The sequence below is a fragment of the Filicampus tigris genome, chromosome 8 (genome assembly GCF_054856515.1).
Source record: "Filicampus tigris isolate MCC_2025a chromosome 8, RoL_Ftig_1.0, whole genome shotgun sequence".
In the NCBI taxonomy this organism is placed as follows: Eukaryota; Metazoa; Chordata; class Actinopteri; order Syngnathiformes; family Syngnathidae; genus Filicampus; species Filicampus tigris.
Window position 1 is genome coordinate 11081251 of NC_141224.1, and position 12317 is coordinate 11093567.

The 12317-nt window shown below is 42.4% G+C and overlaps 2 protein-coding genes across 4 annotated transcripts in view; one reads left to right on the forward strand and one right to left on the reverse strand.

The window, feature by feature from the left end:
* rbm12ba (RNA binding motif protein 12Ba) lies at positions 1-3030 on the forward strand. Its single transcript, XM_086038201.1, has 2 exons — positions 1-147; positions 222-3030. The coding sequence occupies exons 1-2, from the start codon at positions 68-70 to the stop codon at positions 2209-2211; spliced, it is 2070 nt and encodes a 689-aa protein (XP_085894327.1). The 5' UTR covers positions 1-67; the 3' UTR covers positions 2212-3030.
* The window catches only part of LOC147143670 (uncharacterized), an 11613-nt gene continuing 1722 nt past the window's right edge, over positions 2427-12317 (reverse strand). For all 3 annotated transcript variants that reach the window (XM_086038203.1, XM_086038202.1, XM_086038204.1), the window contains exons 3-13: positions 12102-12204; positions 10947-10980; positions 8289-8366; positions 8063-8202; positions 6766-6891; positions 6602-6647; positions 5937-6002; positions 5424-5860; positions 5230-5337; positions 3051-3132; positions 2427-2806 (exon numbers count right to left, since the gene is read on the reverse strand). In XM_086038203.1, coding sequence (XP_085894329.1) covers positions 2763-2806; positions 3051-3132; positions 5230-5337; positions 5424-5860; positions 5937-6002; positions 6602-6647; positions 6766-6891; positions 8063-8202; positions 8289-8366; positions 10947-10980; positions 12102-12188 — 1248 coding nt within the window. In that variant the 5' untranslated portion in view covers positions 12189-12204 and the 3' untranslated portion in view covers positions 2427-2762. The remainder of the gene's footprint in view (positions 2807-3050; positions 3133-5229; positions 5338-5423; positions 5861-5936; positions 6003-6601; positions 6648-6765; positions 6892-8062; positions 8203-8288; positions 8367-10946; positions 10981-12101; positions 12205-12317) is intronic.

Sequence of the window (12317 nt, forward strand, 5' to 3'; positions counted from 1 at the left end):
ACGTAAGACGTTGGTCGACCAATGGTTAAGGCAATGCGCTCAACCCGAGCTGGCTAGGCGGGGTTGAATGTGTAAGCGCAAGCATACGCATGTGCATCCCACTCGCCCGCCTGTTCACCCTCTGCTCAACTACGAAGGGAGGCAGCGGTCAGTAATTCTTCAGGCTAAGTGAGTTATCGACCCCCCCCCCCCCCTTTTGACTCATGTCTTTTGTATTTCAGAAAGCAGCCTTCTTGTTTAAGAGCGAGCGATAGAGGAAAAATGGCCAGCATCGTGAGGTTAAAGGGGCTCGACGTGAACGCGACTGCCGAGGACATTCGGGACTTTTTTCCCCCTTTGCGCATCCCGGATCGCGGCGTGTGGATCTGGATCCTGGGAGGACCGCAGCACGAGGCCTTCATAGCCTTCAAGTCTCAAAGCGAAGCTCGACACGCTGTTAACTACAGCGGACGTTCCCTGAAAGGCTCCGAGGTGATTATACGCCCGAGTAGCGTTTCAGAACTGGAACATAAACTAGAATACTATAAGAATATGAAGAAGCATTCCCCAAGTGAATCTCTGTCACGTGTTGAAGAAAAGTCGTTGGCGCCTCGAGTTGTTCATCCCCAGACTTCCCCACCACGTGATCCTAGAACTTCCTGTTCTCCCCCAATTTCACCACCAACCGTGCTAAGTGGAGATGAACAGACTTTCGACGAGCCACATGATCGCAAATTGCACTCAAATATTACTCCTACTGGGAGTCTACAGAGCTTTGATAAACCTTATGATCCCAGGACAGCCCCCATTGTTAATGGGTGTTCACAGATGCGCGATAGGCCATGTGATCCCAGAATAATTCCAGTTCCCAGTGGGTGTCCGCAGGTGTGTGATGAAATATCTGAACTGAGAATTTCATCACCTACTGTTCCCAGTGATTTTCTACAGACGTCTGACGAGTCACAGTTGCCCCAAAAACATAAACATCTTTTTCCCAGCCAAGGTCCACTCAATTGTGACAAGGCAGTTAATTATACAACTTTTTCTACTCCTGGTGAGTGCGTGCAGAATTCCAATCAGCCGCATATGTCGGATCCTTTAAAGAATGCATTTCTGCTTGGCGTTCGTACGGTGCTGGAAAGTCTCCAGTGTCATAAAAGTGAGCAACAGGAGGTTTTGCCGGACTGTGACAGACAAGAGGACAGCAGCACAATTATGCCAGAAACACAAACGTCAGTGCCAGGCTACGTGAGGCTATTTGGACTGCCAGCCTCGACCACAAAAGAGGATATTTGTTTTTTTTTCAAAGGGCTGAAGGTAGGGGAAGTCGTAATCAACATGAAGTTGGAACACCGTCACGTGTGCCTCGTGAAGTTTGATGATAAGAAAGACTCTGTTGATGCGCTGCGGTTCAACAACCAGTACATGGGCACTATTTGTGTCGAAGTACGCAAAGCCACTGTGATGATGTGGAAACTAGCATTGGAAGAATGTGAAAACGCTTGCCGTGAGAATGTGAGGAACTCTCTGACAGACGCAGCAAACCGCAAACATAAACTCAGGTTGGAGGAGAAACACAATCCTGCCAAAAAGACCAGACTGCACCGTCCGTGTAAGGAGTACATTGTCAAGGTCTGCAATCTCCCTTTATTGACAACTAAGACTGATCTAAGGAAAGTGTTTGAATGTCATGAAATGGAAAGGTCAAAAATACAACACCTACTTGACAAGAATGGCGACAGAACAGATACCGCCTTTTTCATTTTTAACCATAAGTCAGACTGCGAACATGCAATGAGTCGTGATGGCTGGCTCATTGGCTCAGGCCACATTAATGTGTCCGAAATAAGCAGAGATGAAATGATGGACTTGAAAAGGAAAAATGACTGGCCTCAGAACATTTCGAAGAGGACATCCCACGGGAAAAGTGAGATGCTGGAAAAGAACCTGGATGCCGAAGCAAAAACATGCCTATTAGTTCAAAACATGCCTGAATATATGAAGGAACCCCTCATACATAAGTTATCATACAAATGTAAAGTCACAACGGACGATATAATTATTTTAAGCGACGATGCCAAAGCTTCTTGCACGGCTATGGTGCAGTTTAAATCCTTGAAACTTGTTTCCATGGCCCATAAACTCAGCCAAGACTTGTTGGGAGAAAATGCAATTATAAAGTGTATAACTGCTCATCAAATGATCCTCTTTGCTAATGAGGGCTTGCGTTAAAGGAACAGGTGTGCATCCAAGGACTGAAAACATTTATATATGGTATAATACAGAGATGGGAAGTCATTGCCACAACTATTTTTGAGTACCCCTGTCAGTCAACAGGTCCCTACAATCATCAGAAGCACCCTCAACCTGTATAATACCAGTCCCCAAATCCGATTTTGGACTGGCCTTGGACAAACCTCAATTTCATCATAAAAGTCAAGACAAGGGACCGTCTCCAAGGAACTGTATTCTTTCCTGTACGCTGACAGCTCCAGTTTTATTCTTTGTTTTTTTGTTAAAACCACTTACATGGACACTTGTATTGTAATTCCTGGAAAGCCTATATGTAATTAGTTTATTGCAGGAATTGAACATTTTTGTTACGGCAGCATCAGAAAATCCTTTCAAAGTAAGTCCTTGTTTTTTTTAACATAGCCAAAGCAGTCAAAACTAAACAGTTTAGGAAGAGAAAGTATCTACAGTAAAAAAAAAAAAAAAAAAAGGTACTCCTATACATTCACAGCTTATGGACACGCTGTGAAGACTAATGTCTTGATGATGCATCATTTCTGGAATCTGCGGGGACCATCTGAGAACAGAGACTGACCTGTAGAAACAAAAAAAAATGAATTAAAACCGCGTTGGAAGGATGTGCCATGTTAATCTGGACCTACAATATTCAACAAGTTTGGTAAAAATGTTAAACTACAACTTATACACGGATGTTAATGTTAACGATCTGATGCCGAATGTAAGCTTAAATAGCGCAAAATGTAAAGCCCAACATGCATCTTTTCTGCTGAATTTGAATAAAGCCTGGTGGAAAGGTGACCTCTTGACTGGTAGTGTACCTTTATGTCGAGAGTATCTATTATTGGAGGAGGGCGATGACAAGGAGTTTGAGCTCATTGAAAAGCTACTCAAGCTGGGACCCTGCGGAAAACACAAGTGATCAAGATTAAAACATGATTATACTTGGTCAGGCTCTGCATTAATTGCCGAAGGGAGACAAGAAAAATACGCTGACAAGATGACAGATTCAGGCAGTCATCTCAAAGTACCGTATTTTCCGGACTATAAGTCTAGGTTTTTTTTCATAGTTTGGCCTAGGGTGCGACTTGTACTCTGGAGCGACTTGTGTGAAATGATTAACGCATTATCACCTGTATATCATTTCACATGTTATTTTAACCCACATAAAGAAACAAAGATAAATCCTAAAAGCTATTAAAATGCATTAATAATTTAAACGATTAAAATCTAATATTTTGTTAAAATGGTATGATTAAAAAGACAATTTGACTGTATCAATCCATCTATACAAAATAGTATACTGTTGCTTTAAGGCGCTGTACACGCAGAGAGCGGAGGAGATGAACAGAGAAATAATTATGACTGAATACAAAAATAGTTTTGGAGACTTGGAAACATTGCTCGGCAGTCAAAACACCGACCAGAATTGGCCATAAAAGGCAGATGAAATTCTGCCCAGTGGTGTCCTGGTCTGTATCAGCTGTAGCGACGCCCCCTGACTTGGAGTGAAACTGCAACACATTTTCCAAAAAACGCATGGATTGCGTGCGAGTATAAAGGCAAACTGCGTGCAGCACTGCCGCAGTGACGTGCTCGCGGATGTCGCCCGCGGGAGTATAAAGAAGCCTTAACACGGCACAGGCAGTATGCAGCCTCGTGTCATTGTGAATGCTGTCCTCCCTCCGCTGCAGTAGCCAATCGGCCGCTTCCTGCTTTGAGGGATTTATTGTATCATATAGATAAGGGACCAATTTTACTATTAACTCTCGTTGCCACGGACGAGGAAACTTGTCAAGTAAAATGAAGATGTGGCGTTCCGGTGACGTGTTTTCTCGTTAATTACTTTTTTTTTTTTTTTTTTTTTAATGAAACGGTTAGGCACCGGGAGTCTTGGGCACCTCTCCTCTTAATATTGCGCCCAGGAAGCACTTATAAGGTCAAATGTGATTACTTGATGACAGGAGGGACGAGATAAAACGCACGTGATTGGTCAATTACACGAGAGGAAATGGGCGGTGGAAACGCGACAGACACAGCGGGACGTCTACTAGAAAAGTCACTGCTGGCTCCGGTATTCACGAGCAATGTGGTGACGGTTTGAGCCGTATTTGAAAGAGATCACGTCAGCTGACGAGGGCCGACAAACTATACGGTGACCCCGATCCGTATTCGCTGGATGGGTGATTGCCTTCTGGATCATTCGATAGCACTACTCGTCACTATAAATGTATATGCAGTAACGGTGTGAGCCGCTCTCTTACCATCTGTGTTAAAAAGGAAGTCAACCCCCAAATTTTCTCTACAAGAATATGTTCTATGCAGGCCCACTCGTCGAAACTTGATATTCTGATTAATATTGCCTTTGTGGAACGAGTTAAGCAGCAAAATTCACCCGATTTGAGCCATTCAAGCTGCGGCCATTTTGTCGCTTCTGACAACTGAAAATGACATCACAGTTGCTCAGGGCTCACATAACGACCAATCATGGCTCAGCTGTTTTCTGAATCCGCAAATTACATACCTGAATTCCAGGGTGACGCATGTGGCACAAATCACCATCAAATATTTTTTTTCTCCCATTCTGACTGCTGTGGTAAACACCTTTTCTCATTCTGAGTTGGCAGTGGTAGACCAGTACTTACTTCATCTTGAAATGAAAATATATATAATTTCTATTATAAATATTATAAAATTTCTGTTATAAAAATCTATTATTCCCTCATGACATATTTTAAGCTGAAGTACTACCACTGCCAACTCTTTTTCTTTAGCTCATATCGCCAATCCCTAGCTAGAACCATACTTTTTGTTTTCTACTACAAGAGCGGAATCTTTCATATGGTGCCCTTCATGTTTACATAGTCATAATAACACACAATATTCTGTCGGCCTTGAAAGACGAGTCAAAATGGGCAGGCACTCTAGGGGTTGACTTCAGAAAACGTTTGCCACTCAAAGAGTTAACGTCTGTGGATTTTCATGAGTCAAGTTCCTTACTTTTGGCGCAACGCTGTTCAGTCTGTACTCCATCAGCTGCTCTGTTAGTTTCTGTGTCACCTTCAGCACCAACTGTGCATCGCTCTCGTTCTCTATCTGGAAGCTTTCCTAAAAAAAAACCCCCACAAATTCAGCATCATTATTGTGCGCCAATGTTAAGCTGAGGAATGATTGGCATGAAATGAAGCACCTACCAGGTAATGAAGCACCACCTTTGAATCACAGCCACTGTCTGGTGGTGCCTCCATGGATCTTGGCTTAAATGGTTTCTTTACAGGTCTGTCCATTAAGCTGGGAGGCATCGTCATCTGAGGACCTTCGTAGTGGTCAGAAAGCCTTCGCTTAGCGTCAAAACGATCACGGACGCTATTTTGGTTAAAACCACCTCCAGGCCCACGGGGAAACGGTCTTGAACTCCTATCGGTGTCTGAGAAATGTTGGTTGGGTGAAAAGCGTCTTAAGTTGGGTGGCTCGTGTTCGTCCGAATTGCAGTCTGGGAAACGTGGCTCAGGAGATAAGCGTTCAAAATTGGATGGCTCATATTCATCCTCAAATTCACCCGAATACTCATCGTAAGGATCTTCATCAGGGGGAAAGTCCTCATGAAATGGCTGATCATTGAACACTGGACCTAAGAAACCAGAGTAAAATCTAATCATATGACAGAACAGGACATAGTAAGGCGTTCGATGGCAAATACAACCTACCAAATGGTGGTCCGTTTGGCCCCATGCATTCTCCTGGTGCTGGCAATGGCTTGGGTTCAGTACTACCTGAGAACAGACAAAACGTACCCAAGTGGCCCCAAAGCTTTGTAATATATTGAATGGGCTAAGTTCTGAGACTGTTCAAATTTTTAAAGGGAGGCTCAAAACATACCTTTTTAGTTTGGCTTTTAAGTAATGTCTCTTTTGCTTTAGGACAATTTTACCCAATCTTACTTTTTTTTTTTTTTGCTCTTAGCTTCTATTATTGTTTTGACTTTTAGTTTCGTTGTTTTCCGTGGTTTTTGGAGCCCTTGTTTCCTCATTTAGGGGCTCTGAACCATGTGTAGGGTCTACCCCGGTTAATATGGGCCGGGGGGGTTCTCTGTGATAGTGGCGGTCTCTGTGGCAGTGGGCTGCCCCTTTCCTCGTATGTTTTCTCTGTGCCTTGCCATGTCTTTTTACCAAAGTTTATCAGGTTGTGTGTGTGTGAGTGCAGATGTGCTTGTGTCTGTGTGTGTATATTGGGAGGGAGCGGGTCTTCTTTTTATGTTGTATTTTGGATCTTTTTATTGCACAGCACTTTGAGCTGCATTTTTATGTATGAAAAGTGCTATATAAATAACATTTGATGCCAACAAGTCATTTTATACAAAGGTTTATCTTACGTAGTCCTTTGAAAGCAGGTACGTCGCACGGCTCCTTCATGACCACCTAAAGCATCACCAAAACAAATAGGAAAACATAATCCAGAAGACAGTAATAAAATCCAAATGAAGTTATATCTTGTCAAGTTGAAATTCTTTAAATAGTGATACAAATCAAAACTGACCCTGACTTGTCCCCTCCCCCCCCTTTTCGCCACTTCAGCTGCAATTTCCTTAACCATCTTCCTCACAGCAGCATCTTTGTGGAGTTCTTCCTTATCCCAAGGGACTTTGGCAGGATGGACCTTTTTCTGTATACAAGACAAAGGTGTATTGTTAGACACTTTTTAACAAAAAAAATAGCCATTAAGAGTAAGTAATTTAAAACAACTTTAAATTTCACTTTAGCAAGATTACGCAGCCTGTAAAGTTAATGAAAACGGTATGACATGTGGCGGTGGTGTGGTGTGGAGTGTTTAGGGATTTAGCGGATACGCCATGTCAGATGATGCGATGAGGAGCTCGGTCATATGTTGAATTGGCTAAGGGCCAAAGGCAATGTCACCTCTTGCGCACAATTCCAAATTTAGACATTAGGTTTCACCAAAACAAATCTAAAAATAAATGAACCAGAACTACAATCGGCAATAAACAGTTGCACAAACCCAAACTATCCCTGTGGTTTTTAGACATGCTATGCTTTAGCCACATCAGGTTTCATTCTCATTGTAACAATGTTTGCTAAGATGCTATTTTCTTAGAATTGCACTGGGTGAATTCAGGGCATACAGGATGTTCTAGACACGGAACATTCTAGCAGCGGCTCATGTTGTGGTCACTGGGGAATTTTGGGGGACTTGCGACAATAACAACACATTTCATCAGAAAAACATCACGTGTTGTTTCTCCATTTAGCCATTAAAGGTCATTTGAATTCACACACGAAAATTGGATGATTATGCAAGCTATTCAATAATTGGTTCTCTCTCAGTCACACCACCAAAGTGTATTTTTATAACTTATAAATACTATTGTAAAACTATGTAAGACCCTGCTTTCAGAGACACGTGCTCTTTTTGTCCTGCATTTCAGCGGTAGCCCTTTGGAAGTGGGGATGGATGCAGAATTAGAAGGTAAATTTGTGCCTTTTTAGGACTCGGTGTAATAGGCAAAGCAGAAAGGACTATTTCAGCTTCATTGGGACATTACCAGATTACAGCAGCGATAAGGTAAAGAAAATAGACACTACTGTGCATGAGTGAGAGAGACAGTCAGACATCCTTTATTTTCAAAAAGCCAAATCTACAAATCGTATTTTCAACTGGTAAATGATGTCATCACTGAGGATGCGCAGCAGCCTGACAACATTCCGATTCACTGGTTACATGACAAATTTTTAAGCTATGCGTCACTAGCCGTGTTTGGCATTGTTTGGGAAAAAGTGTTGATATTGTTTAATTCCTAAAAGGCCAAACCACTCACCATAAATGTGAAGTTGTGTTGCGCACTTTTCACATGAGCGACCATATCATGCTGCAGGCGGGTCACCCTGCAAAGCTTGCACTCATAGTGGGGCTGGACAGTATTACTGGGGCTACGATACTCGAACACATACTGGAGACCTGAAAACATATCATTCATTCAAAACACAATGTTTTTTTTTTTTTTTCTGACGGTCACAGTATAAGGACAAAAACCTTTCGCTTACCGAGCAAGCTGATTGGGAGCCCGTGCAATAGTTTGCTCAATGATGGCAAAGTCTGGAAAGATGTTCCTTTGACATACACTGGTGAAACAACAGCAATATTAGAGTTGCTAAACTCTAACCATCGCACAAGCTTGATGAGCAAATCAGTAGCAACAATTGTGTTTTACAATGTGCCTAGCATTTCTTTGAGGCATTTGTTTGGGACTAGCTGACAGTTTCTAGATGGAGGTGAGAAGTTTGCAACACCAGGTTTCATTCCAGAGAGAATGGAAATAAGCATTTGTTAACATATCTGCAGATCTGATTTAAAGCAGTAATGTCCAAAAATAATAGCCTGCTAAAACATAAGCACGCAGAAAAATAATACATGAAGGAGGAGGAAACAGTATTGTAGTTCCTGAGGAAGTCGGTGTGTCACAACTATCATGTTGTCTATATTATCGGAATATGACCATTCATAATCCAAACTGCAGAACCCTTGTAGGGATCAGCTGTAACAACAGGGTTGGGGCACTGAGTTTGCAATTCAAGAGGAATGGATATATCGCCCCCTGGTGGCTAAATCGCTACATGCCAGAAGAACCACTTTGAACCACAGCAAAGATGCAAAAACCAATGAGATCCCAGTAACGCATGACTGCGCACAAGATCTGTGTTCCCACCCACTTCCCCTCAGTAGTGGGAACCGCTCCTTGCTTGCTGATTACAGGTATGGCTACATGACATTCATGAATAAATTGCAGACAATAAAAGATCACATTTACCAATCTGAGACACCTGATGGATTGACACTGAAGGTCCAAGTGCCCAATTATGATTTTACGGAGCAATTGTTAAGAGTAATCTATGGAATAATCAGTAGGATAATTTATTCTAAAACGATGTTTGTGACCACTAACTGCCATTGCAGTCATTGCCATTTAGCTTTATTTACAGAGGTGCAATAATACTGGTACGCAGGTGCGCATGCGCAACACTAACCACTGATGCGTACCGTCATTTGCGTCATGACGCGCATTTGCGTACCTGTACACGCTAGTGGTTAAAAAAAAAAACACTACTGGTGCAGTGGAACGAATCATCTTTGAATGGTAAGGATCAAGCATCGGTTCAGGATGGGCACGATCCGCAGAATGTGGACCTAGATTACGTTGTAATGTGCTGTCCATGAAAGGTGCGTTAAATTGCACTTCAAGTCTTTTTCATTATGAAAAAAATACAATTAAAATAAAACTGTCTTTTAATTAATAACAACACGTTTGCCTAATAATTGTAAGAAAACATTCAGCTCAAAATGTCTGGCAGGATACCTTGAAATGTATACACTGTACCACTTACAAAATTGCGTTGAATTGATATTAGACGCCATATTAGACATCAGGAGTTGATTTTTTTTATGGGCAAAAGCATTTTGTAAAATAAATGAAGACAAAGTTCTATTTAGCTTTTTTTGTTGTTGCTGTTGTTTGGTCAGATGCGAGTGCTCAACGTCAAGTTCGAATTGACAAGGTACACCTAAATCTGTCTCCTTACGTTGCTTGTGCATTAGCAAAAAGCCCTTACCGTTCATACGTATCAGATTTTTATCCACATTTGGAAGAGGTCTGATTACAATATGAAGATATCCAATTGCTTTTGTTTATTTCGCTTTACATTTCCATGACACTAATGCTCACAAATAATTGTGCCACTTCATGAAAAGATAAAAATCGGAATTGTGTCATTTACTCGTGCAGTGTAAAGCCAGTTTTGTCAATTCATGTGACTTCTCAAGCTTACATCAAGTCATGATAGAAAGTCATGCATTTATTCATCTGTGCCTTTGAACCCAGAACCCAGTGAAGCAGGATATCTGATTAAAAAAAGTGACCTAAAAAAAACTGAGCAACAGTTTGAAATGCTTTCAATAGAATAAGGGTCGGAGATGTGTCTCAAACTTCACCATTCGGTCGCAGCATCGTGACATAACAGACACAAGTGCTGTGCCAGCTCTCATACTACTTCTGAAGATGGAAAATTGCAGGGTCGACTTTGGTCGCCTCTTACTGTGACAATGCCGTTCGTAAAGAACAGACACACAGAAAGGGTGGAAAGACAAGCTACAGTTGCCCCATGTAGTTAAAACTTCTCAAGCAAAATTAATTGCCAGCCCCATGAGTAATGGTGAGCCAGGCCGTGGTACTGCTTGAGGCTTAAACCCTCGCAACCAATGGCCGCCTGATTCAGAGTCACGTGTGCCACCCTTCAGGCTAAAAGCCAAGGCTGCTAACCCACTGGCTAGCGCTACTCTTATTCTCATCCAAGAGTGCGGTTGGACGAACATATTTTTGCACAGGACGAGCTAAGATCCTATTAACTCACATCCTTTAAGGCAGTGATTAGTTTTGAGTGAAGCAAACAAAAAAAAAAATCCATACCTGCTTTGCAAAATGCTTACAGGTTGGCAGTCTACCATACAGAGGTGAATTTGTGATACTTGTTCCTGCTACAGAACATTGGTCTCCCTTGAACATTAGCATTGAATGGCACTACAGGCCCAGTAGCTGAGTGTTTCAGAGAGTGGTGGACAGGCCACCACCTTGATTCGAAGTAGAGACAACAAGGTCTCAAGCTTCAATTCTCTCAGCCCAGGCAATGTACCACGTATGGAAGACTTACCTATCTCATCAGAGTGCTGCGGGCGGTAGGTGCCCTGTCAAGAGGAGGGAATAAGTCCACATGAAGGAGAGAGACACATAGAGGAATTAGTGAAATGGCGACACCTAGCTGTGAACCGAACTACTCGTTACACAATGTACACCACGTCTCATGACGCCCCTGCATCAGCAGTGTCATGGCTACCGGTGTACAAATCGCCACGCGTCAGTGCGAATTCTCATCAAGTGAGAATGTGAGTTGTGTGTCAAACATAAATATTAAATGAATGAGTATTATGGCCAGTGGCCACATGTAAATACAGGCCAAGACCTCAATCCATGTTGAGGATTTAAAAAAAAAAATCTTTTTATGAAATCTCCCTCATTACATCTTATTTGGATGTATTTGGATCCATTTTCTACAGCGCTTGTCATCATTTGGGTTACCCATCCCGGCTGACTTTGGGGAGAGGCTGGGTCCACCAAGGATTGGATGGCAGTCCTGGGTACCTATAAAAAATTCGGGCACGGGAAGAACAAACACCCAAAAGGAGGGTCTGAATGTGGATTATAACTTGGAATTTGAGGCAGACGCCTCAACTGCCAGGCAAAAGTGCCTCCTTGTTTGGGATTCCTTGCATCAGTGGAAATTGCAAACAAGCTAATGATTAAATATGGGTGACACGACAATGAAATAATGTGTGTTCAGTTTAAATCTATGATTATATATTTGGAATTGTAGCTCCAATATCAAGTACTCTTATACTGATACTCGATTTTGCCATTCGAGTGAATGTATCACATAAGTGCAGAGGTGAATTTGATTCCATTAGAGTGGAAAATGGCCACTTGTGATGTTCCAAACATCAGGGAAAAAGTGCCCGCTGTTCATCAGGTTATGTTATGATGATCTCAACGTGCAGCCTCAGTTTCTGCCAAAGCCGTTATGTTAGCCGCATGGATGCTTCAGGCGCATTGAAAGAGGCATTACGGTGCATATTATCGTTCCTTTTCTCACAACGGCGACTGACGTTCAGTCACGTGAGGAGCAGTGGACGATAAGACAAAAACATACACCCAGAAGGAACAGCCGCGTGTTGCAGCTCAGACTCAATCAGTTACATTGTCGAGAAAACCCACATTACCTCTCCTTACGACACTGTCACGAAATACTTACCGTGCCGTATTGCTTTGCGTTCCAGAGAGACCCTCTGTTCGGGTTGCTTTTGTTCATGAACTGGTAGCCTGAAGGTTTAAAATCCATTTCCTCGGCGTCTTCACTGATTGACGTTAAATTAAAAACAAAAACATAGAATAAGGTCAGAACAGGCCAGCCGTTTTAGGATCACGCGCATGCAGTACACTCGTTACAATACAGTTCATTCGTTGTTCC

Bases quoted from the DNA above. Each gene is read 5' to 3' on its own strand.
- rbm12ba (XM_086038201.1), top strand. From the start codon at position 68: ATGTGTAAGCGCAAGCATACGCATGTGCATCCCACTCGCCCGCCTGTT. The intron at 148-221 runs GTCAGTAATTCT...TTTGTATTTCAG, and splicing joins AACTACGAAGGGAGGCAGCG to AAAGCAGCCTTCTTGTTTAA.